This window comes from Anabas testudineus, chromosome 6, assembly GCF_900324465.2.
Source record: "Anabas testudineus chromosome 6, fAnaTes1.2, whole genome shotgun sequence".
NCBI lineage: Eukaryota > Metazoa > Chordata > Actinopteri > Anabantiformes > Anabantidae > Anabas > Anabas testudineus.
The window spans coordinates 16,101,708-16,125,049 of NC_046615.1; the positions used below are offsets into that span (position 1 = coordinate 16,101,708).

The window sequence follows — 23,342 nt, forward strand, 5'->3', positions numbered from 1 at the left end:
AGACAGCTACAATGCCATACAAGTATAAATATAAGCAGTCACAACATAACAGGCTCTGTGCCCAGTTGGCCCGTTCAGTATAATCCATCTACGGTTTTGGCCTTTTTCAAAACAACTTAGAAGAAAGAAAGAAAAACACAACAATGTTTTACAGTGAAAACCTTTATTAAGTGTTCATATATTCTTAAAGGAATCTCTTTAATTGCTGTTAAGTTGTCCTCCTCCTTATTTTCTAATTGTCTGGTATGTATAGAATATCTATTTACACAGAAACATATCCACAGGTGAGGCTGGGACAGGCCCTGCTTGAGTTCAATCCTCAGGCACACCAGTTGCTTTACATTGATACTACTCCACCTTCATTGTGTTACCCTGTATGTGCCAACAAAATAATGGGAGTCAGTGAGAGAGAGAGAGACATAAAGAGAAAGCTGGAGACAAAGACCGGAACAGATTTAGCTACACAACAGGACGATTGTGTGTGAGGCAGGCATATTGGTTCACTAGCCTGACAAAAGATCACACGCAACACATTCACACTGACACACACACATATGTGCATGCACTCGCAGTCACTCAAACTGACCTCCCTAAACCCCCCTCCCACACACATACACACACATACAGAAGCTCACTCACACAGCAGCTACAAGTCCTGCAGCACACAGTCCTAATAGCTCCATCACAGTGTAGACACCAAAGACTATAAATTATTGAACTTCTTCTCAAACTGAAGCACTGTGCAAAGTTAGCTAGCAGGGCAATGGATGGATTTAATTAAAATGCCTAGAACATCTTTAATATTCACTGTACATACTTTGCAATACAAGGGGTTTTCTCTTTTTTTGGATAGTAGTATTCTTATAAAACTGTCTTAAATATTTTTTTCTAGTAAATGAGGAGGAACAAAGAGGCATACGAGCCAAAGAAGAAACTAAAATGTTCATTTCATTGTCAAACCTCACATATGAAACACAATAGATTTACAGCATCCAAATATAATCTGAAAATGAGCAGTTTCTTCTTTTCACAAATAAAACATGAAACACATTTTGGCGGTGATACACACAGCTAAGTGTTAACATAGTTTAATACTTGTAATTACAGCTTGTTAATGTTTCGTTTGAATCTACTGTATGTCGTGTGCAGAGTTGTGTTTGCGTATAAGAATGAGGCGGCATGTGTGTATGCGTGTCTGTGTTCGTACTGCACGTGTACAATGTCAACCCTGTGCCTTCTCAGGTAGGTAGTGGATAGTCCATATACTTCTCAATGGAATAACAGTCTCTGCCCCTGCCATGGTCTATGCAATGATGTTCACATGTTAGCTCTGTAGACACACTGGAATAAAAGTGCATTGGGCTCCATCTAAGTGCTGGGGGTGGCGTAGGGACTGTGAACAGGATGGAATAGGTTACATTGGGTTTCTGGCAGGTAGATGTGAAAGGCAGGCTGGCTGGTTCAATAGTACTTCTCTCCTCTGCAGACCTTCACCGTCTCCCTCTTCAAAGCTGATAATGAGGGGCTGGTACTTTATGAAAACTGACACATGGAAATTCAGGAACCTGAGAGAAAAACAGTAGAATTCTGAGGCACTTGTGTGATGCACTACTGCATTGCCATTGTATGCAACTTAGTCTACTTAACTACATTTATTTGACAGCTATAGTTACTTATCAGATTAAAGTTTTACACAAGAATCTGCTGTATAAAATTTAATGCATTGTCAGATTAGGTCAGGTCATTGCATTCTGATCCATTGCAAACAACAATGAGTTGTCTCAGAATAGAAAATACTGCTCACACAATACTATACTTATTAACAATCCAATACCTTATATACATGCAATGCATGACCTAATAATAAATACAGTGTATGTACTTTTGATAGAACTGTTGTTGTATCTGGGGAGGACTGGATGATATAACAATATGAGACATAGTGTTGAATCTGTTAGATACTTTGGGTTTAGTGTCCACAGGGATAGATGTGACATTTCACCTCTGTCAAATATAAAAGAATGATGACATTGCTCATGATGGCTTAAATAACCAGAGCTGACTTAATAAATCAACATGTACATTCAGAATTCAGTAAATTCCAAGATGTATTACTTACCTATAGATCTGATTAGGCATTGCCTCCCTCTGCAAAAAACAGAATCACAGAGAAATATATAATAGTGCTGCAACATGGTTATCAAGGTCAGGCTATTAATAGACTTCTATGTTCACACATTGCCAGATGCATGCGTCCTTCACAATGACTGGCTGTACTGCACAGAATCACCAGCAGATAGCAGCAGGGCTGAGCTAAATGGTAAAAGCTACTGAGCTTTGATGAATTATTCATAAATGACAGATTCTCCTGAGCTCTAAACTAAAGAATGACACATTTTGGGGGCTGCAAATAAAGATATTTATCGACTGGTAAAGTTACTGATAATCCCATTTAATATCTCTTCTATGTTGTTGCCTTTCATCTAATCTCTGTAGATCATATTTGTCACTTGAAGGTCACTGGGTTTCCAATGACAAAACAAAAACTGCACGCATCTACTGTGAGAGTTGTTACATTACTCTTTGCAGAATATTACCAGCTACAGGTAAATGTGATTAAACATGGCATCTGAATGTATAAATATGTAATAGTGGTGCAGTGCCATGTTATTTCCATGACTAAACCATCACTTCTCCTGAATGTAATGCAGATGTCTGATTAGACTAGTAGCGTCTGTCAGTAAAAAAGACCCTGTGAACGTTCTACTGTATTTTGCTCATTGTGCAATCAGAAGCCAGATTTTGTTTTTCAAGATAGTTATGGTTTAAAATTTATTTTGGATGCATTTGTGCCTTTTTTGAGTACAAGCAGGAACAGGAGACATGTGAACAGACAGTGGAAATTACATGCAGCAAAGGTTTATTGCCTTATTTTTGATGCCAACTGTTCAAATCCTCAACGTGTATATGACTGGAATGAACAAAGAGTCCCATGACTCTGCATAAACTATGTTGAAAATATAGAAGACAGAAAATATCAATTATCTGATTACTGCAGTTTGTTAATGACAATGCAATATTTGTGTCTCTTTAATTGTTGATCTAGAGAGTTCCTTTTATGATGATATCATGACTTTTCATCAAAAGGGGTCAAAAACAGGCATCTTAAAAAAAAAGAGAGATCTGAACAATGTCTTTCCTATTATTTTGTTCATTTGGAGCTTGATGAATGTAGATTTGCTTTTACAGAGTCTGCATAAAAAGATCAATACATCAAAACTTTAACCTTCATTTGTCATAAATATATGTCTGCCAGATTATTAGGCTATTTGCTTCTTCACTACCTTTATGAATGTGCACTTTCTATTTTTAGTCTTGTAGCTAGTTACATGATAAATCAAGAGTCTATTGTTAAAGCTAGCTTTATTGTGTGTTAAATTATTTTAAATATATGCTTTTGACAGCCTACTATGGAACAAATTGTATTGACGGTGCATTTCGAGAGATTTGTCTGGTACCGCCTAGCCATTAAAAAAGGAAACTGATCGATTCCTCATCAGTGACTCTTACAATTATAACCTAATACATGATTTATCACCTTCAGGGAATCACTGCCCAATTTTAGTTGTATTAATATGTGGGGAAATATTCATTCTTATTTCGCTAGAATATAGATTTGGTGGGAATATTTGCTAAATAGTTAAAGAAGTATGACTCACAAGTGATAAAAGATTTTTCCCAAAGGAGAGCAATAACATATCTTCACATTTAAATCAGATCACATGTTATATTCTCACCCTTGCTTTCTGCCAGCAGCTCTTCTGACATGAGACCATCCTGCCGATTCCCTAAGACAAACGCCAGGAAGGACAGGATGAGTGCATCCAGGATGCCCATAATAGCCAAGATGTAGGCCCAGCGCACTGAGCAGGCCCCCAGGCTGTATTTGTCTGTCTGTTCTCCACACATCCGCCGGACTTCATCGCTGTCCCAGCCATCAGGATAGATCATGCAACCCAGCACCAGACAGACACCTGGAGCGATGCAGAGAGGGGAAGACTCAGTAAAAACAAGTGGCATCATTAGAGGGATAAGTTTTGGGAACTGATGATGTTTTGTGGAAAAATGGGAAATAAAAAGAAGAATTATTATTGTTATTGTTGCTTAAATAAATCTATACCCTTATATTCTCCTCTCTGGAGATTTTAATCTTTGTCTGTCACATTGATTTTCATTCCCTGCCTTAGGCAGCAAATAAGCGTCTAGACACAGTGAGCGTCTGTGAAAAAAGCAGTAAACAACTACAAACACACATTGCCAGACACAAGAATACCAAAAGATTTCTATGTGTTATTATTATTTATAGTTACTGCTTTGACAATATGAAATCTCCTGACCAGATTTCCCTCATGCTTTGTTATTCATACTCTGCTTTCTCTCTGCAGCTTGTATTTTATGTAGTGGTCCTTGGCCTACAGTTGAAACCTTTCTCATCTTCAATGTGGACCCCTCTCATGTTCAGTTCAAAAAAATTTTTTATCTGAGATGATGATGGAGCAGAACAGCTCAAGAGAGAAGGTGCGCAGCCTTACAGCCTTCTCCCTCTTTGGGTTTTAAATAACTCCAAATTCTCAGTTTTTGCCCAAAGGATAAAATCTCTCTGATCTCTCTCCTCGTCTTCAGCCTGGATGAGCTTATCCTCTGAGGTGATGCTGCAGTAGAATAGCAGAAGACCTGGAAAAAGAAGCTGACTGCACAATTATCAAGCACAGAGCGCATTAATAATAAAACATACTCCTTATTTCTTTATCCCCAGAGCGCTTTTCACTGTATTTCCTCCCTGAATGCTGAATGTTTGTGTATTAGCTGCTTTTATTTGCACAAATTTAATATAAAGAAATATGTCTATAACATGTTATTCATATTTTTAGTTTCTTGCTCACTTACTCTCAGTCTTACAATCAAAAGCAAAAATATTTTCTGTACTCATATGCATACACACTGCCCACACAGATGCATAAAGCTGACACACTGCGGCTTCGTACAGTAATACTGCAGCCTTTAATAGTTCTGAAAGATACCAGGGGATGTTGAGAGACATTTTAGAGAGAGAAAGTGAGTAAGACAGGAATTATAGAGCAACACAAGCTGCAGACAAACTGCATATCTGATAGAGCAGAGCATACCCCCGACTCCTCTTCTACCTTCCCCGTGGCTCCAGCTGTCATAACAAATTCATATGCACACAGTGGTACAGAGAGCAAGGACTTAGGTACTTGCTCAAACTCAGATACACAGATGGAGGACATTTCTGCCTAATAACTGTCCTCTACTGTTATTTAACAGCTACATGAGCAAAAATATAAATAATTGAGCAACATAACATACTGACATATAGTGTATGCAAATAACATTTTGGTTTTACAGTGTCTGTCTGTTTTATGAATGAATAGATAGTTTGTGTCTTTTGTAGTTTCCAGGTATCTACCACTAAATCAAGTGACAAACGTTTCACACTTGCTGGCTCAACTTGGCCTTGACAGGCTGTGATAGGGCCTCACTAGGACTTATGTCACTCATCCCACGCAAGAGATGTTTGCAGTATAGCATCACAGTCTATCGTCTGTCAAACATCCTCAAGAGTCTAGTACATGATTCAGCTCTTGAATGAGTGTCACTGAGGCCTTCATGTCAAGCGTGACCATTGAGAGGGAACAAGTCCACTTGTGCCTGCAACAGATGAAACCAAACACAATCCCCCTGCCTGTCCACCTCTCGCCAGCCAACAAGTGTCCGATGTCCCTGTCACTGATACACTGGCAGTAAGTCAATCATGGCTGCAGATACTGCAGAGCAGGCCCAACGCTTGCAATACATTTACACAGTGACAGTGTTATTGAACCAAATCACCTTTTAATATTATCTGTAAAGTGGTTCAAGTCAAGCCAGGTTGTCTTTGTACTGTCTCTGGCTCTAGAATATACATCCATGATACCTGACAGACAGCAGTCTCTGGACCCCCTTAGCTGCATCTACCACATGACCTGAAAGCCTTCTTGTTCTCATTCAAGTCCTTGATGACCCAGGGTTTGTTCTTAGGGAAGCAGTAGATTGTTTTCAGTTTGAGAGCAGTGAGCGTGAACTACATGTTTAAATACCTTGGGGCCATGTTAAAATAATTTGAACATGTTAACCCTTAGACTGTGTGTGTATATGCAAATTTTTCTATTCTTATTTCAGTAAATACATGAATAAATCAGATCATTTTCAACAGTGGGAGCTTTAACGGCAGATTCGATTGGTTTGAAAGGGCTATTTGCTTTATTCATTCATGCAGCCTTACAGTACAAATTTGAAATAAACATTTTTCACCTAGTAGATATAGTGAATTTCTACCAACCACACTTCTGCTAGCTGTATAAATTCTATGCATATCATGGGAATTTATGTGACAACATTAAATGAATTGAGAGCGTTCCATAGAACACCAAATACCATTTGATACTGAGAGACTTTGTACACTTACTATTCTCTTCCTCATCATGCATTTACTACAAAGGTAACAAACACTTTCCCTGATCCTTCTGGGTGTCTCCTTTGTTCCTTTGGCTAGATTCAACACCATCATAAATATTACATTGTGACTCAGGAGGAGAGTGAAGAGGCCCACGGAGCCGGGTGAGAGAGAAACCGAAGAAGAGTTTGGGGACAGGAAGAAGACAGATGAAAGAGGTGTACACCAACAAACGCTGATAGCATCAAGGCCAAGAGACCATAAGAGAACAAGTGCAGTAAAAATATCCCTGCAGATGAATATCTATGTGTGATGCAGTGGCCAGGATTATACCAACAGAGGGTGCCACATATGCCCCTCCTGTTTCCAGAAGCACCATGTGGTAAGAGGAGGAACACATGTATCCTCTATATACTGTAGCAGTAAGCCAAAGCCTGGAGTCAGCTAATCCATAACTGCACAACCCAGTGCAGAAGACCCATTGCATCACAGAGTTACATCCACTTACATAAGGAGAGGCTTTATTAAAATTCACAGAGGAAACAGAAACTACAGCATTACACAACCTATACTCACATTAACACTACCAAAGGAAATACTGTGACCGTAACTGCAAAACCACTAAATGTAATCGAGCATTCCTGTGTATTTATCAATATTAAAGTATGTCACTCTCCTCCAGTGTTGAAGTGTGTGATTGCTTTGAGATCCACTCTGGTCCGCAACTTACTGTGTGTGCTTCTCAAAAGAAAAACAACATTCCTGTTAATTGCCTTTCTCAATACAGTACAGTCATACATGTTATAGTATATTAATACTACAGAGCATATATATATATATATATATATATATATATATATATATATATATATATATATATATAATATAATAATATATATATAATAATAATAATAATAATAATAATAATAATAATAATTGTTACTTGGGGTCAAAAAGCAGAACAATTTACTTTAAGTTCCCTAATCGTAAGCAGTATATAAAGATAAAAAAAAACATTTTAATACATTATCCTCTTTCTAGCATATATAAATGGGATATTTGTTGACAAATGCTGCAAATTAATAGACAGTAAAAAATGTCCTTATGTAAGCCCACTGTGATATTATAGTGTGCTATAGCCCAATTATTACATGTTTAAATATTATTAATAAATCCTAAACAGGGGGCAAAAAGTAAAACTCAGTATGTCTCAGTATTTGCTGACTTCACTGATTCATATTGCTATAGTGCACGACTTTTTACTGCACCAATACTGTAAATGGTGTGCTTCAAATCTTCGCCACAGAAATAGCAGCACACCTGACAAAATATAGCTGTCAGTCAGAGCAGATACTGGACATTAACTGATTGCATTATCCTCTTCTCTCAGCTTTGCCCTTTTCTCTGCTGTCTCTGGAGAGCAGGAACAGAGCAGCAGACAGGCAGCTAAAGACGGAGGAGAGACAGATTATAAGGCACTGAGAGGTCTAGATGTAGAGATACAGAGAGCAAGAGAGAGACAGGAGGTGGTGAGAGACAGAACCTATGTAGGGTGTCGTGCTCCAGCCCTGTGTGCAGCCGCCAGCACCACACTAACGTCACAAGCACTGGCTACCATATGCTGGGGCCCCTTGGCGAAGCTATTCTCAGCATTTATTTGTTTTTGTCTTTTATGCGCGCACACACACACACACACACACACACACACACACACACACACACACACACACACACACACACACACACACACACACACACACACACTCTTTCTTGTTGTCTTTTCCTCTTCCTGAGAACACTGGGGTTCTGCAAGTGGGAAACTGGACTGAGAAATGCTTATTGGCAAACAGCAGCTTATGTAAGAGTTCCTAGGTAGGGCAGATTAGGTGCGAACAGCGCTACAGGAAAGTCTGGGGGCAGACCGGCAGATGGTACAGAACGTTATGATGGCAGTAGATTTGTCAGAGGCACATTGGCTCATTTTCCCAAAGAGACTACCAAATCCCATCGACACTGAAAGAATCCCATTTCCTGCTATAATCTCTGTGCCACTTGCAAGTAGTGTATATGACTGGTGGTCCAACATGACCTCCAAAGCAGCAGCTTGACAGGATTTGTGTATCTGGTTTGCATACAAAGAAAATAAATCACATATATCCGCCTCATGTTTTACTGTAACCCTATCAATGCAATTGCACGTCTGAGTGTGTCTTCGGCGTTTCGGTATGCCACTGACTGCTCTGGGTGGCAGATGGAAAAATACAGTTTTGTGCATTCACTGCTCCTTTCATCACTTACACATCTGCAGCACATCTAATCAGCCATGAAAAGGGATTCACATTTTCCAACTCCCACAGTCCTTTGTGGATCCCATTATCTGCTCTCATTTAAATCGGTTTAGCAAACTGAATTATGCATACACACATCCCCATGCGTATGGATTCAGTTCTACCACAAACACGCATATTCATAGACATAAATACCATATAACAAGCCCCTTTTTTGTGTAATGTATACAGTGGTTTAACTGCCTATTCAGCTGTCACTCTTCATAGTGACACGTCTTGGTTGTGATAATTAGAAGAGTGGGTTTACTAAACTATCAACCTCCATGGTGAATGAGCCTGTGGCTGGTAAAATGGCATTTAAGGTTAAACTTAAAAGTCAGCTAAAAAAAGAAAAGTTGGCGCAGATGTTGTTTATTCCAGCGGGGCTTCGAAAAAATATGTATGTTTAATTTAATGTTACACTCCCACAGGTGAAACACTGACCTGAACGCATGTGAAATCTTTCACACTTCAGTTGAAAGATGACCTACAGTCTTTTACTTTCCTTCCTAAAGAAAGCAACTGATCTGAGCTGGCAGCACAAGAAATGAGTTACAAAGAGACAGCAACATTATTACTTGCATCGAAGTGGAACAACATATTAACTTGTGATTCTTCTTCTTTGGCAAGTGATGTGATCTACCGTCCCTCACGTCAACGTTCTCCCTGATGCTTGTTGTGTACGTGGCTGTTCTCAGCATCGAGCTCCAGGCAGATTGAGACTCCTGCCGGTGCTGAGGGACGGTATGACAGGGTGGCTGGGTGTTTGCATGACTCACATTGCTGAAACTGGAGACAGGCAGCCCAAGGCCAGCATACTGTGGGAGAGAGGTGGGAGTGGTAGAAATAGCCTAAAGTTTGAAAAACCACACAGTTGTCTCTACATGTTTTAATGGTTTGACAACAAACTGCTTATGTTGTACTTTTCTACAGGTCTTTGTTCAAATCGCTACTGTATGTTGGGCAAGCTTTTATTGGCACCAGCAAATGAGTTTTCAAGATACAGCATGTGAACTGCATTTTAGTACCATTAATTACCATGAAAAACATAAAAAAACATAAGTAGATAAAGCAACATAAGTTAAGGTAATGTTAACTTGGTTCACATCTTCATGCTGTTTGTTTTTCATGTCCTAGTGACATACATTTATGCTATTTAGTGGCATGTCCAAACAAAGTCTACAGTGAATATACAGTAGCACTGCAAAATGGACTGCAACAATGCTAAATCTTAGTTGTAGTATTAGCTATGCTCACACCGGGGGGGTGCCAAACAAGGCGCTGGCCTGTCTATGGGGAACAGTATGAGGTTAAGTGTTTTGCTCTGGGCCAATTTAATGTGTGGACAGAAAGTTGCAAATAATGGACCTGAATGGACAGAGAATGGACCTGTTCTACCCACTGTGTGTGTTTCTGTGTGTGCACCCACTGTGTACCAATGACGATTTTAATATAGTTAAAACTGAACTATTATAGTTGGGCTTTTTTCATCCGAGCCTGTCATTACAGTTTGATGCTCCACAGACATAGATGCAGGCTCCTGTGTTATATTGGATATTCCCGCATTTTTTTGCAGGGGATTTCAGATTGTATTTGTCCTAATGGGTTCCTAAATACTATCATTGCTATAGAATGCAGTTTTCCATAATGTGCTGTAGGATGAATGGCTTTCGTCTTTATAATTATCATAACTTAATGATGAAGAAAATATGGGTCAAAATTCACCTACAGTGTTACATCAGTGAGTAGTCCATTGATGAGGGTTTTGAATAAGACTGATTAATCCTGTCTCTCCCATAACCAGTCCAGACTCTAATGAAGTGTGGGCAGCACTGACTCCCTCTTCACACTGAACAATTAAGATTTAGCTCCCCCTGCTCCAAAGAAGAGTACCCAAGAAAGATGGCCTAAGAAGACTATAACAATAATGCTAAATAATTGCATCCAGATAAATGGGGTAATTCAGAGTATGTGATCTATATAGTGTGACTAAATCAATTATGAAAATGTGTCACCATTTAGGCCTGTTTCATGGTCCAGGTTAATGAGGTGACAAGAGAAGGACAGTTATAAATGCAGGGAATAGAGTTATTACAGAAAGTGTAGGATTGTAACGTGTTTTGTTGCTATTTTTATAATATTTATTAAGATAAAAATAATGAAAAATACAAAGGATTTCTAACCACAACTCATGTGGCATAGTTAGGAGATTAACATAGTTTTAGACAGTTGGCTCAAGACTCTAAAGTCTCTGAAAAATAAAGTGTCAAGGATTCAGTGAAAAGTGGAGCAAAAAAAACTTTTAAAACAGAGTCCAACTATCTCCCAAGGAAGATGTAGAACAGGAGTCCAAATCTATTTCTGTTTTTTAAGTGTGTTGTGCAAAACTCTTGGTAGAAGGAAGCAGAGAGCTTCCAGGCATCCTCTGTATCCCACCCTGTCAACATCTTCAGCAAATTTCTGCACAACAAGCACATAATGCCCACAGCTCACATATCAATTCCATTCAAAGGATTAGAACGAGCAAGACATTGGTTTTTCATCAAATTATCAAATAAATATCAAATCTGTTTTGTGCCAGAAAGAGTCCTGCAAGAACCCTTCAACAGGTTTCATAATTAAAGCAAATCAATATCTTAGCTAGCATCTAGCTATGTACAGTGTATAGACAGACACCAACAGTGAGCTAATGATCAGCAGCATCTTTGAAAGCTATAAAATCCTGCCTACTTTGGCAAAATGCTATATATTCAGACAGAGTGTATGCTCTGACTTCTAATCTCCAAACAGACCAGTCCAGTGAGACGGCACTGCAATATTACAGATTTATTGAAGTTGAAGAGAGCGACCGGCCATATGCCTCCTTGGAGGAGATTGGGTACTTTGAAATTAAGCTATTGAATGACTATAGTCAATTCAGTTCAATTCAGTTTATTCATATAGTGCCGAATCACAACACCATTCTCTCTTTACATAGTAAGGGTGAGACCTTTCAGAATCACTCAAGTGATACATACTGCTTTCTGAGTGATATTTTTTAATGGAGGGTAGATGAAATATACTTTTACCTACATCTGGTTTGGCCCAGGCTGCATCACTATTATGTATTCATTCACTTTACTGCATATGGTAAGGTGTATATTTATATGTGTATGGTGTATGATCAAATACACTGCCTGTCCAAAGTCACCACCTGGATTTAACTAAGCAAATAGGTAAGAGCCTCCCGTAAGATGATTACTGCATGGATGATTATGTTTCAGCTGGTAACAAGTTATTTAACTCTAACTGATGCAGTGAGTAGCTTCTCATTTCCTAAACAACCATGTCTGAAGGCACATCCTGTGGTTGTGGAAAAGATTATTATTAATCAAATTATTGACGTGAATCAAGCAAAGAAAACATCTAAGGAGATTGATAAAAACTACTAAAACTGGGTTAAGAACTGTCCAATGGAAGAAGGTCATGTGGTCTGATGTGTGGCCTGTTCCAGAGTGATGGGTGCATCAGAGTAAGAAGAGAGGTGGATGAAGTGATGCACCCATTATGTCTAGTGCCTACTGTACAAGCTTGTGGGGGCAGTGCTATGATCTGGGGTTGCTGCAGGTCTTGGTTCAGCAATGTTATGTGCCCAAAGAATGAGGTCAGCTGACTACCTGAACATACTGAATGACCAGGTTATTCCATCAATGGACTTTTGGAATGGAAGATGACAATGCTAGGATTCATCAGGCTCAAATTGTAAAAGAGTGGTTCAGGGAACATAACACATCATGATCACACATGGATTGACCACCACAGACCTTAATCCCATCTTCAGGATGTGCTGGAGAAGACTTTGTGCAGCAGTCCAACTCTCCCATCATCAATACAAGATATTGGTAAAAAATTATTGCAACTCTGAGTGGGAATAAATGATGAGACATTGCAGAAGCTTATCGACATGATGCCACGGTGAATGTGTGCTGTAATCTCAGCTAAAGCTAGTTCAACAAAATATTACAGTGTGTGATTTTTTTTTTTTGTACAGGCAGTGTATATCAAGCCACCTAACACTGACACTGGAGTGAAACGTGCACCTTTATAATAGATATAACATGATACCAATTATATAAAAACGGCGGTGAGGGTGGAGGGAGGAGTGCACCGTCAACTGCAGTGAACAGAGCAGGAGGCAGTCAGGATGGGGTGGAGGGCTTATGTAACAGGTCCAGCTGCAGGCTGTACCTCCAAAGAGGATAAAGATAGGCAAGAGCAGTAATCAAAAGAGACTTTTAAATTTTCTGTGAAAATATTGACTGAGCCACTGATTCAGGGACGATGGAGGCAGGACTGTGCTTGTTTTGACAGAAAACATAGGACTGAGAGGCTGCAGTTATATAGTTATATTAGCATATTCTGTGAAAATCATAAATTAAATATTAAATGAAATTAAAAAAGCTATGTTTTATAACTGCTGCCTGCAGCTAAACCGCTTTCTAATAGTGCTTAAGGGTAAGACTGACTTAAGCACAAAGTAACACAAATAAATGCATTCAAGTTTTGTGCAGTGTGTGTGTTGCATATACATGAGTGGAAGAAAGGTTTGGATTACCTGAGTAAAAGTACCTGTCGGTATGTAAAGTGGTTACAATCAGCGCCACCTCCACAGCAAATAACTATAATTTTTCTTTGCCATCATTTTTACCTTTTAATGTTTGTCAAACTATTTTGCACATTTACCATCAACAGCATCAATTTGAGTACATGTCCTTACCTGTAGTGGAGTACATTTCTAGGCAAGTAATTGCACATATACTTGAGTACTGAGTTTGTTTCCCTCTACTGCATCTTTATATGTGCATATCTCTCTCTCTAAATATACATGTCTACCATTATTTTCAGTACAGGGTGGAAAGTTTTGTAACGGGTCACAGTGTCCTTGCTGTCCCTCCTCATCCCTCCCTCTGTGAAATACATCAGTAGCCTCTCCTGCCTGAGCTCGGGCCTGAGTCAGGCCAATTCTGAGATCATAGGGATTAACTCTGGCAAATCTATAGTTGACTCCCTGCAGGCCTACAGAGACACTTAACGCTGGGGAGTTAGGACAATGACTGGGCTGACATTTAGTGTTTGTATTCCATAAAGTCACAAAATGTGGGCTAATTAATCAGCATTGATCTGTTTGGTTTGATGTCTAAAACATGACCTCAGGGTCCGGCTCTGCACTGTTCTGTATTCATAAATAAGCATGAAATCAACAAGTATGCATTGCAAAACAGCTCACTGTCAGGAATTTAAATGCAATGCTGTGTTGAAAACAATAGTCTGTAGTATGTAATTAAAGGAACAATATCTAATATATTTACTGTGCTAATGATAAAAATGACCATGATGTCTTGCCAGAGAGAAGAAAACCTTCTCAGACAACAATGATACAGCCTCTGTGGAACAACAGGAACAAGAAGTTGCCAGAAAAGAAACAGCTTAGAGCCCAGACTGGTTTTAAGATGGACACAGAGTTGACAGATTTTCTTCTGGGTAAGCACTGAGCTTTACCTAAGGCTGGCTAACTTTAATTTATTACAGCTTGTATGGAAGGTTATTTGAAGTAACTAAAAAGTTCAGGTTGTGGTATTCATACTCTTTGGTCCATGTGCAAACGGTTTATCAGGGCAGCACGTATTTGAGACACAGTTGGTGAAGTGATCCCGACTACCGCTGGCTAGCACTGTCACGCCAATGTTAAATGCTATCAGTCACACCGGAGGAGCAGACAGACCTGCACTCTCTATTCCTCCTCCTCTTTCTTTTCCTGTATTCTGCCCTCTCTCCTTCTGCTTCTCATATCAGTGGACCCCGACCAGCCCTCACTGGCTTTAGTTGATGCAGACGAGTTCCCTTTTATTGCTTTACAACTGAGATCTGCAGCAGCTATAACCAGGACAGTTCTCTGCAAAGGATATGAAATGATTTGTATTTGTTGAATGGCGAAATATGTTATCAAGGGCTTGGGAAGTGGTATCTCCAACTCCAGAGGGTGTATTTGCGCAGTAATAGGGCATTGGTTGTTCAGGACAACCAGCCATGAATCAAACTAACACTGACCTCTCATTTCTGAGAGAGTCTGCTCACACAGATTTAAAGACAGGATAGTAATTATTATCTTCATTGTTTTTCAGCCTAGAAATTTACAGGCACATGTAAATCCTAGTTTTTAATCCTTAACAGGGGGTTATATTATGGGACCTTTAAAAACATGGGTTCATTCCACACTTAATAAATTCTTCCATCCTCTCCTCTTGTAGACCACTATCATCAGGACATAGAGCTGCAATATATGGTTGTTCCCTAGCGTCCCCCACTGACTGTAATTAGATGGTTCACACGACTGTGTGTGATAGTTTATTAGAAAAACACAGAGGTTTAATGGTGGTGAGGCAGAGATGCACTGAAAACAAACAAGAAAGCAAAAACCTTGCAGCGTAATCAATTATTAAAACAAAGGGAATTGTGAGAGAAAAGACAGACACTGTTGATCAGCCTGTACTCTAGCAATCATCACTATCCCTCCTTTGAATGTATGGCTTCCTGCTGTGAAGGTCTCGTGTGTGGACTACTGCACAAGGAAGCGTTGTGCTTTGAGCTGATCAAAAAGTGTTGTGGGTCAGCACATTTAGTTTCAGTGATGCTCTCAAAAGACCCAGTGAGAATACAGATTGACTCCCCCTACGCAACCAAGCATGGATATGCGCCAAAGATTTCTGAAGCCTATTTAGGACACATTCTTCAGAAAATTCATATTTCTGTTGCTTCAAAATCTCACATAGCTTTCTCCAGTTTGTTCTGCCACTTAACTCAATAGTGCAGTTTGTCATATGGACAGAAACAGTTTGCATTTCTCACTTGTATTTGATGCTTAAAAGCTCTAACACACCTTACTGTAATAACAGCAGACAGTCCTCTCCCATGTTGTTCACTATCTCTGTTACACAAATCTGCTCCACTCAGTATCTGACTTGATGTGCTACAGAGAGACACTGCTCCCCACTCTGTATGTAGCTGCAGCAGCGCAAGTGACTGAATACATCAGACTGATTGTAACATGGTGATAGTCACTGTCAGCTCCCACAGACAAAAAGATCTAAGTTAAGAGTGGCCTCCTGTCATAAGCTACAGTCCTACTCTTACCTCTTACAATTGGACAAATTCAGTTTTCATAGACGGTTCAGAGAGGAGGTGCACGTTATTGATGAACAGGACACAGGTTATTGATGCATGTTGACATATTTATGACTGGCCTACTTCTACAACATAGGTTTATATACATTGCATTGCTTTGTGCAAATATAAAACAGGTTTGTTTTGTTTCTTTGTTGCTCAGTTACATGAGGTATTGTACATTTTGTCCAAAGACAAGTATTCATTTTCTTGATGGAAAACTCTCATGACTGAACAATTGCCAGGTAATAAAAATAAATAAATACACTTTGACTTCCACAAGGATTTCAGGAAGCTACAGTACTTTCACTACGAGAGTTTCCATTGCGTTGGCATCTTATTGACCCCCAGGAGCTAACCAACTCATGATTTTTTAATACTTTCTACACTACACAGTTACTCAATCATTAATAGTCATTTAAACCTTTTAAAAGAGAAAAGACAGAAAAAAGGGGAAACACTAATAAATTGGCTGCTTTTAATGGTGCATAAAACAAAAGGTTGTTTTTAACCTGATGTTTCTGTGTTCCTTTAGATAGTAAGTTGGTCGGGGAAGATTCTCAGTCAAGGTGGTGTCATCTGGACTTTGAGTCATAACAGCTGGACTGTTTCACTACTCATCCATGGAGCTTCCTCAGTCAATAGTGTTGAGCCTTCTTTTAGTGCACTAGCTCCGTTTTGCAAGGTAAGTCCACATTACAATGTCAAACCAGACTGGGGTGAACTGAACCATGAATAAATAATAATTTACTGGAGGCGATGGAGCAGTACAACTATAATGTTTGTAATGTCTCAGTTTCACTCACTTGAACTCAAAGAGACTTTCAGTTAAGATGCAGGAGGTCGTTCAAGGATTGAAAAAACTGCAAAGTTGAACCTAAAATCTCTGAATGTGTTGAAAGGTCGGGAACAAGTTTTCTTTTTATTTGTTTTACTCCTGAATGATGATTACAGCAATTATGGACAAAGCTTAACGGCATATCATCAAAATAAAGTTAACTTGTTTGTGCATTTTAATAGAAATGTAGTTAATTTATATGCTAATTTTCTGCTACAGCTTAATGCTGTTTGAAATGAGCAACACGAGGAAGTTATTTCTCAACAAAGATGCATGTGGCCAAAAACGTTCATCAAGCCCTGGGCAGAGAGATGATCATGCATTAGCGTGCAGACAAAGGATGTGCATCTATTATGTCTAGCAAAGGAACTGATGGTGCTATTTGAAGCATGCACAAACACAAAGAGGAAGCAAATCAACAGGCAAACGCAAAAGAGTCTGTGTTTTCCAGAGTCAAGCATTAATCTACTCTTGAAGGCCTGAAAGGTATCCAGACAAAAGCATTAACTCTGGAGAACTGGAGCACACGGGTCTGCTCTGTAACAGCTGCTCTCATGCAGAGCTTCACCACTTTCCACCTCTGCATTCAACTAGGCTTTAATGCTCCTTTCAGAACAGCCTCTCAATAGAGCTAATGGACCAAGGGAGTGAAAGCCAGCCACAGAGAAAACAGAGGACATGGAAAGAGAGAGAGAGAGAGAGGTGACCTAGAGGATGAGTATGCATTCATTGAACTTTGCTTTCGGCCTTTTGTCTCTACTGATTTGTCTTTCTTTTTACCTTCAAACCTCACACAGTTCTGTCAAATCATATCTTCCTTTTTTACCATCATTGTCATCGCCATTTCTCTTTCACCTTCTTGCTGTTTTTATTTTCTCTCGGACAGTAACAGTTTACATTTTTGATCTGCTGATTATTCTCATTGGACGTACAGTATGTACATAAAATGAATGTTTAGTTTGAAGCGTCTTTTCTCATGAGGGAAAGACACGATTCAATGACACAAGATTCACCAGTGAATAGTGCAAGCTTTTGCCTTCAGAAGAAAAAACATCCCCACACAGAACAAACAAAGAATATAATAGACCTGATTCGATAGAGCACAAGGAGGAAAATAAAAGTCTGACCCTAAGTAAACGTGTGTATTTAAGAGATATAAGTGAGTATTTCCAAATAGGCTACCCTTAGTCTACCCTTGTGACTAACAAAGCTCACACCTCGTGCGTGACTCATGTCTGTTTTTGAAAAGAAATATCAAATGTAGAGAAAACCTGGCAGCCGACATGACGGAGTAGATAGACTGGGTATAAATCACTGAAGTAATTATTATTGACCTCAAAGACTTTTTAGTTAATTGGTGTGCAGACCTCTGAAGGTCTGCACACCAATTAACCAAGACAGAAAGTCTGCAGACAGAAATGGACAGCACATATAGTACAGTACTGGACTCACACAAGGTTGTGAGGAGGAAAGAAGAGCGAAGACGAAAAGAATTAAAGAACAGAACCTAACGAAAGAAATGGGTCAAAATGATCAAAGAAATGTGCGAAGGTGACAGAAATTTATAAGGTGTGTGCATGTCAGGTGTTTTTCTGTGCTCGGCTCAGCAGAAAAAAAAAACAGGCACTTACATCTGCATGTTATGGATTTGAACAGATGCACAGATGGAAATAGCTCTGGAGAGTGAGGTTAGAGAAGGATACCAGTCCATTTAGGGCAGGCCGGCTGCAGGAGCAGGTCAGCACGCAGCTTCATTTGGCTGTGGCGGACATTTCTACCACAGTTCTAATGTGTCCTATAGTTAGTTTGCTTTCTCATCAAACATTCAGGATTTTACCTGGGCTTCACGGAAAACTCTCGTCAAGAAGATGCCTAGAGATGTGCTTTCGCTAACCGATTGACTGCACCGTGTGCATTTGTACACTGTTTATCCACAACCTTCTAACTTCAGCCCATGGGAGATGTGTAGCATGCAGTACATCACTTAAAGTACTGTACGTGTACTTGGCCACAGTCGGTATGAACGTGTATTTACACAGCCTCTAAAAACACAGTATGACCTTGATATTGGTGTATCTGAATAGCCTTTTAGTCAATGAGCCATGGTAGTGGTATATGATCATTGTACAAAGGAACCATAAACAAGACAAAGCGGTCACCTGTGGCCTCCCATTTAGAAAAAAAAAAAACAAAAACTTGACAATGGCTGCTGTAGCAGACAGAAGGATGGGTGCCACAGAGCAGGGAGCACTGCTCTGAATACTGACTGTGTCATTCACGTCCTTGGACCAGTCTAGCAGCAGAGATCGGTGACGACAAGCTAGTGCTGGATTACTGTGTGACCCACAGTTTGCTTTATTGGACTGAGATGGGGTATACTTTGTGTTGCCAAGATGTTTAAACAATCAATAAAAGAAAAGGATGCACTAAAGAAATTAATGCAATTATTTCGAACTCCCTCCACTGCCTCCTCCTGCAAACACAAGCAAGCCAAATCCTGGCCGGCTATTTATCACCATCATTACAGTGGTGATTTTTTTTTTTTTTTGCCTCCCTATCAAAACATTAGCTGACAGTAAGGGGCTCATTAAAGATGCTACTGGGCCACCTGTCCTCCACAGAGCTGGTAAGTGAAGGCAGCATGAGTTTAACCTTCAGCTAAGTGTAATAAAGTTTGACAGCGCTAAGCAGCCAGGCTTGCTCATTAGGCGTCCCTTTGCCAGCTTGCTGTGGTCAGGGCCTCTCCTCTTGGCTTTCTCTTTCATCTCTTCGCCGCAGAAGCTCAAAGCCCATCGGTCTCCTCATTAGACAGACTTATTTCGTTAATTCGGCCCAACATAACACACTGAGCTGGAGTTTTTCCAAATAATCCCCCTCATTTCTGTTTGTTGCAAATCCGGCTGCTTCAGCAACTGGTACAGCTGGGAGGACTGATGTATTCAGACGATAGAGGTCTCCGCTCACACTACATAACATTAACTCACAGCTTCAGTGACAAAATGTTGCCAGCAGTCGATCCACTGACCTCTGCAACATTTAAACAACATCAGCACACAGACAGCAGATTATAAAGTACTAAAGGGAGTTTACATCAAGTTCCATTGTAACTTAATAGTGTTTGTGTGTTTGGGCAGTGTTAGAAAAATAAATCCAAACAAACTATTTGTTACCAGACTATTAGAAAAGTCACTCCTGAGGTAACTAATGTCCTCACGTGTCCTGTGGTAAAGGTTTGATCATATCTGTAATTAATATCACAGGTTCAGTCTGGAACATAATAAGATCCTGGGCTCTCTTCATTAGTTGATCTTCTCAACTGCTCAGTCAAAATGTTCGGAAATGAAAGTGTTTGCAAAAAGGCCCCAGCTCATCTTTCAACACTGTCCTGATTTTCCTTTTAGTGTACTCATCCAGAGTTGACATATGTCACATTTGTACATGCTCTTCTTGTTTTTTGAGAAAACAATTAGAATAAACTCTTATTTACCTGATGCTGCTTGCATCCAGCCACAGATCTTGTACACAGTGGAGGTGCTGAGAAGGAAGAAGAGACTGAAGCAGCCGATGCAGGTGACAACCAGCATCATGGACATTCCAATGAAGAAGGAGGCGGCCTTGAACGCACCGGAGGGGATAGCGGAGAACTCGGTGAAGCTGCCCTGGCAGGCCAGTTCTCTCGAGAGTCCGTCTCCAATGCAATAGTGAAAAAGGCCGAAGTAACCAGCCTGCGGCGTATCCACGCCATCTCCGATCCAATAGGGCTGTGAGAAGATGGTCACGTTAACAATACCGAACAGAATAGTGAAGATGGCCCATAAAAGTCCGATGACACGGGAGTTGCGGACGTAATTAGTCTGGTACAATTTCGCAGCTTCTGCAGATGGTAGCATTGATGCGGCAGATCCAGGTATCATTTTACGCAAACCAGAAGACTAAATGAATGTTGCGATGTGTCCGAGCGCAAACGCGAGCACTAGACATTTAGCACACGAACAGCGTCTTCACAACCATCCTTCTTCTCTCCCCCACCAAGGAAACAAACGGCGAGAACAGGAGAAGGAGGAATCTATGCCTGTGCAACTGCAACACAGCAGCATCTGTCAGGCGCGATCAACTCATGACGTCGCATCCTAAAGCCAGGCAGCGAAGCGAGTGAGGAGCTGGAGCTGAGTGTGTGTGTGTGTGTGTGTGTGTGTGTGTGTGAACCCTAGATATGACCGATAACTCGGACGAGCACAGGCTGGCTCTCTAGCCCTCAGTCGTGCACATCGCCCGGCTGATGCCCTTGGAAAAGCTCCCGCTGATAAAGGAGATGCAGATTATGATTCACGTCGGGTTCAGCAATAGAAGACGCGCGCGTATCCGCACCAGCCCAAACAGCAACAGCCGATAACAGGCAGGTGTCTATGAAGGAGTCTGATCCAACAGCACACTACAGGCAGCCTACTGTTAGGACCATTCAGAAAACACGACGAGCCATCTGAGGATCGTTAAAAGCGGGATTAATTCCCCGGTTTATGAGAGCATCACCGGGCTGCAAGTGATGCTGGGAGTCAGGGAGGGAGGGGCGCAGACGGCAGACGCAGAGGCAAGCCCGTGATGCGCGTCTCTGTGCGGTGGCACACACCTTCCCTCTGGATAACGCTGCGTCAACATGCGCAGGAACGACGTAGTATCGGTGCGATTTTTCTATCTCGCCGGTGAATCCATCAATAAAAATCGGAGCGCTCATGAAGAGTTGGATTTTTCAACAGCAGGCCGTCCCGTGTGAGCGACACCTGCCGCGTTAAAGGCGCAGCCGACAGGCGTCATGATGCGCAGCCAGGTTACGTAACACTTCATGAAAGCGCACATGACGCCCTGAAAAACAGGAGAATGTGGAACTTACTTAAATATTAAATTTGACCACAACCAAATCACATTCCAACATAAGAACCTTGTGGTGGCAGCATGATGATGATTATTTTAATTAAATGACATTTAATAATTAGTTATTTTGCAAGAATACTACAATAAACTGTAAAATATAAAATGCAGCTACTGTAATTTGCAATTAATCCTACCCGTCCATATAGATAATCCAGCAGGTAGAGCTGTGTCACCTTTAAATCTAGTATAAATTTGACAGCTGTTGACTTTTGGTTATGATTTTAATATGTTATAATCTACTTGGATTAATTCATTGATAATCATTTCTCACCAAATCACACTGGTAGCAATGAATCCTAGTGTGACCTAGTCCCGTATAATTTAGGTTATTTATAAATTATTGGTCAGATAATTTATTGTTGTTCGAGTTCAACACTGGTTTAAGAAAGTACAGCTGCTGCTTCATTGGTGTCACGACACTGAAAACAGATGTTTCCTTTGTTTTGTTTCTGTGTGACACAGATCGTGTCATTATCACGACACAAAGATGTATGAGCCTAATTCAGACGTTTGTACTGATGCCAGAAACATTTAAGAACAATCAAATGTAGGAACATTTTTGTAAATCAGACTGAAAAGTCAAATAAAGTACAACACTTATTGGGAGATAACAGGCAACATATACTGTATAGAGTAAGAGTGATACAACCATGAACAACAGAAAACTTTAATAGTCCTCTATGATAAAGAGGTGTTGCATGCATTGCAGCACATTGAGAGTTGCTTCTAAAATCCTGCCTTGCCCATGTACTGTAGGCTATATAAATAAGTGTGGACCAAACAGTCAGTGCTATGGTCACAGACCACAAGGACTAGCAGCAAGTCTTATTTTGAGCTTTGTCTTTGTTCATTTGTTGCAAAGATGAACGCAGTGACAAAAACAATCAACTTCTGCTGCCTGTTGTAAGTGTCAAATCACTGTGTGGACACTCTCTGGACCTTCTCTGTACTACATGAGTAGGAAATAATAATCAAACAAACAAACACAGATAATATTCCCTGTCAGTCTTCACTCTGTAGACATGAATGACTCAACATTTCATTCTACTGTAACTGTATTTTCATTTTCTTACATTTGGTTGTGTGACATTGTGTATTTAGTATGTGAACCTTTTAAAATGTCATAGTTTTCTGCATTACTTTGTCATAAAATGTGATCTGTTCAAATATAATGTGCCTAAAATAATAACACAAAAGAAATGCTGATCTTTCATGTCTTTATTGAGAACAACCATAAAAACCTCTAGTGCTAGTGGAAACATTATGTGAACCCTTGGAATTAATAACTGGTTGATTAATAACTGGTTGATTAATAACTGGTTGTGTTCATAGTTTAATATAGTTCACAAAACATTTTGCCAATACTGCTTTGAGTATCCATGCGCTCTTTGCCAAACATCATGATCATGTTCATTTTAGTAAACAGCAGCATGAACGCAGATAGTTAGCTAGTTCCAATGATGCCTTCAGATCTTTTGCTGTCACTCTGGGTTGTTTCTTTACCTCATGGGTAAAATGATTAGCCAGTTTAAAT

General features: G+C 40.0%; 1 protein-coding gene across 1 annotated transcript; it reads right to left on the reverse strand.

Moving 5' to 3' along the window:
- Positions 1–160: 160 nt before the first annotated feature.
- On the reverse strand, positions 161–21,426 carry LOC113165989 (LHFPL tetraspan subfamily member 3 protein-like). The gene is made up of 4 exons (XM_026365849.1): positions 20,367–21,426; positions 3,798–4,034; positions 2,120–2,148; positions 161–1,565 (listed from the first exon to the last, which is right to left on the reverse strand). Exons 1-3 carry the CDS (start codon positions 20,791–20,793, stop codon positions 2,132–2,134), a joined length of 681 nt encoding a protein of 226 aa, XP_026221634.1. The 5' UTR covers positions 20,794–21,426; the 3' UTR covers positions 161–1,565; positions 2,120–2,131.
- Between the last annotated feature and the right edge of the window lie 1,916 nt (positions 21,427–23,342).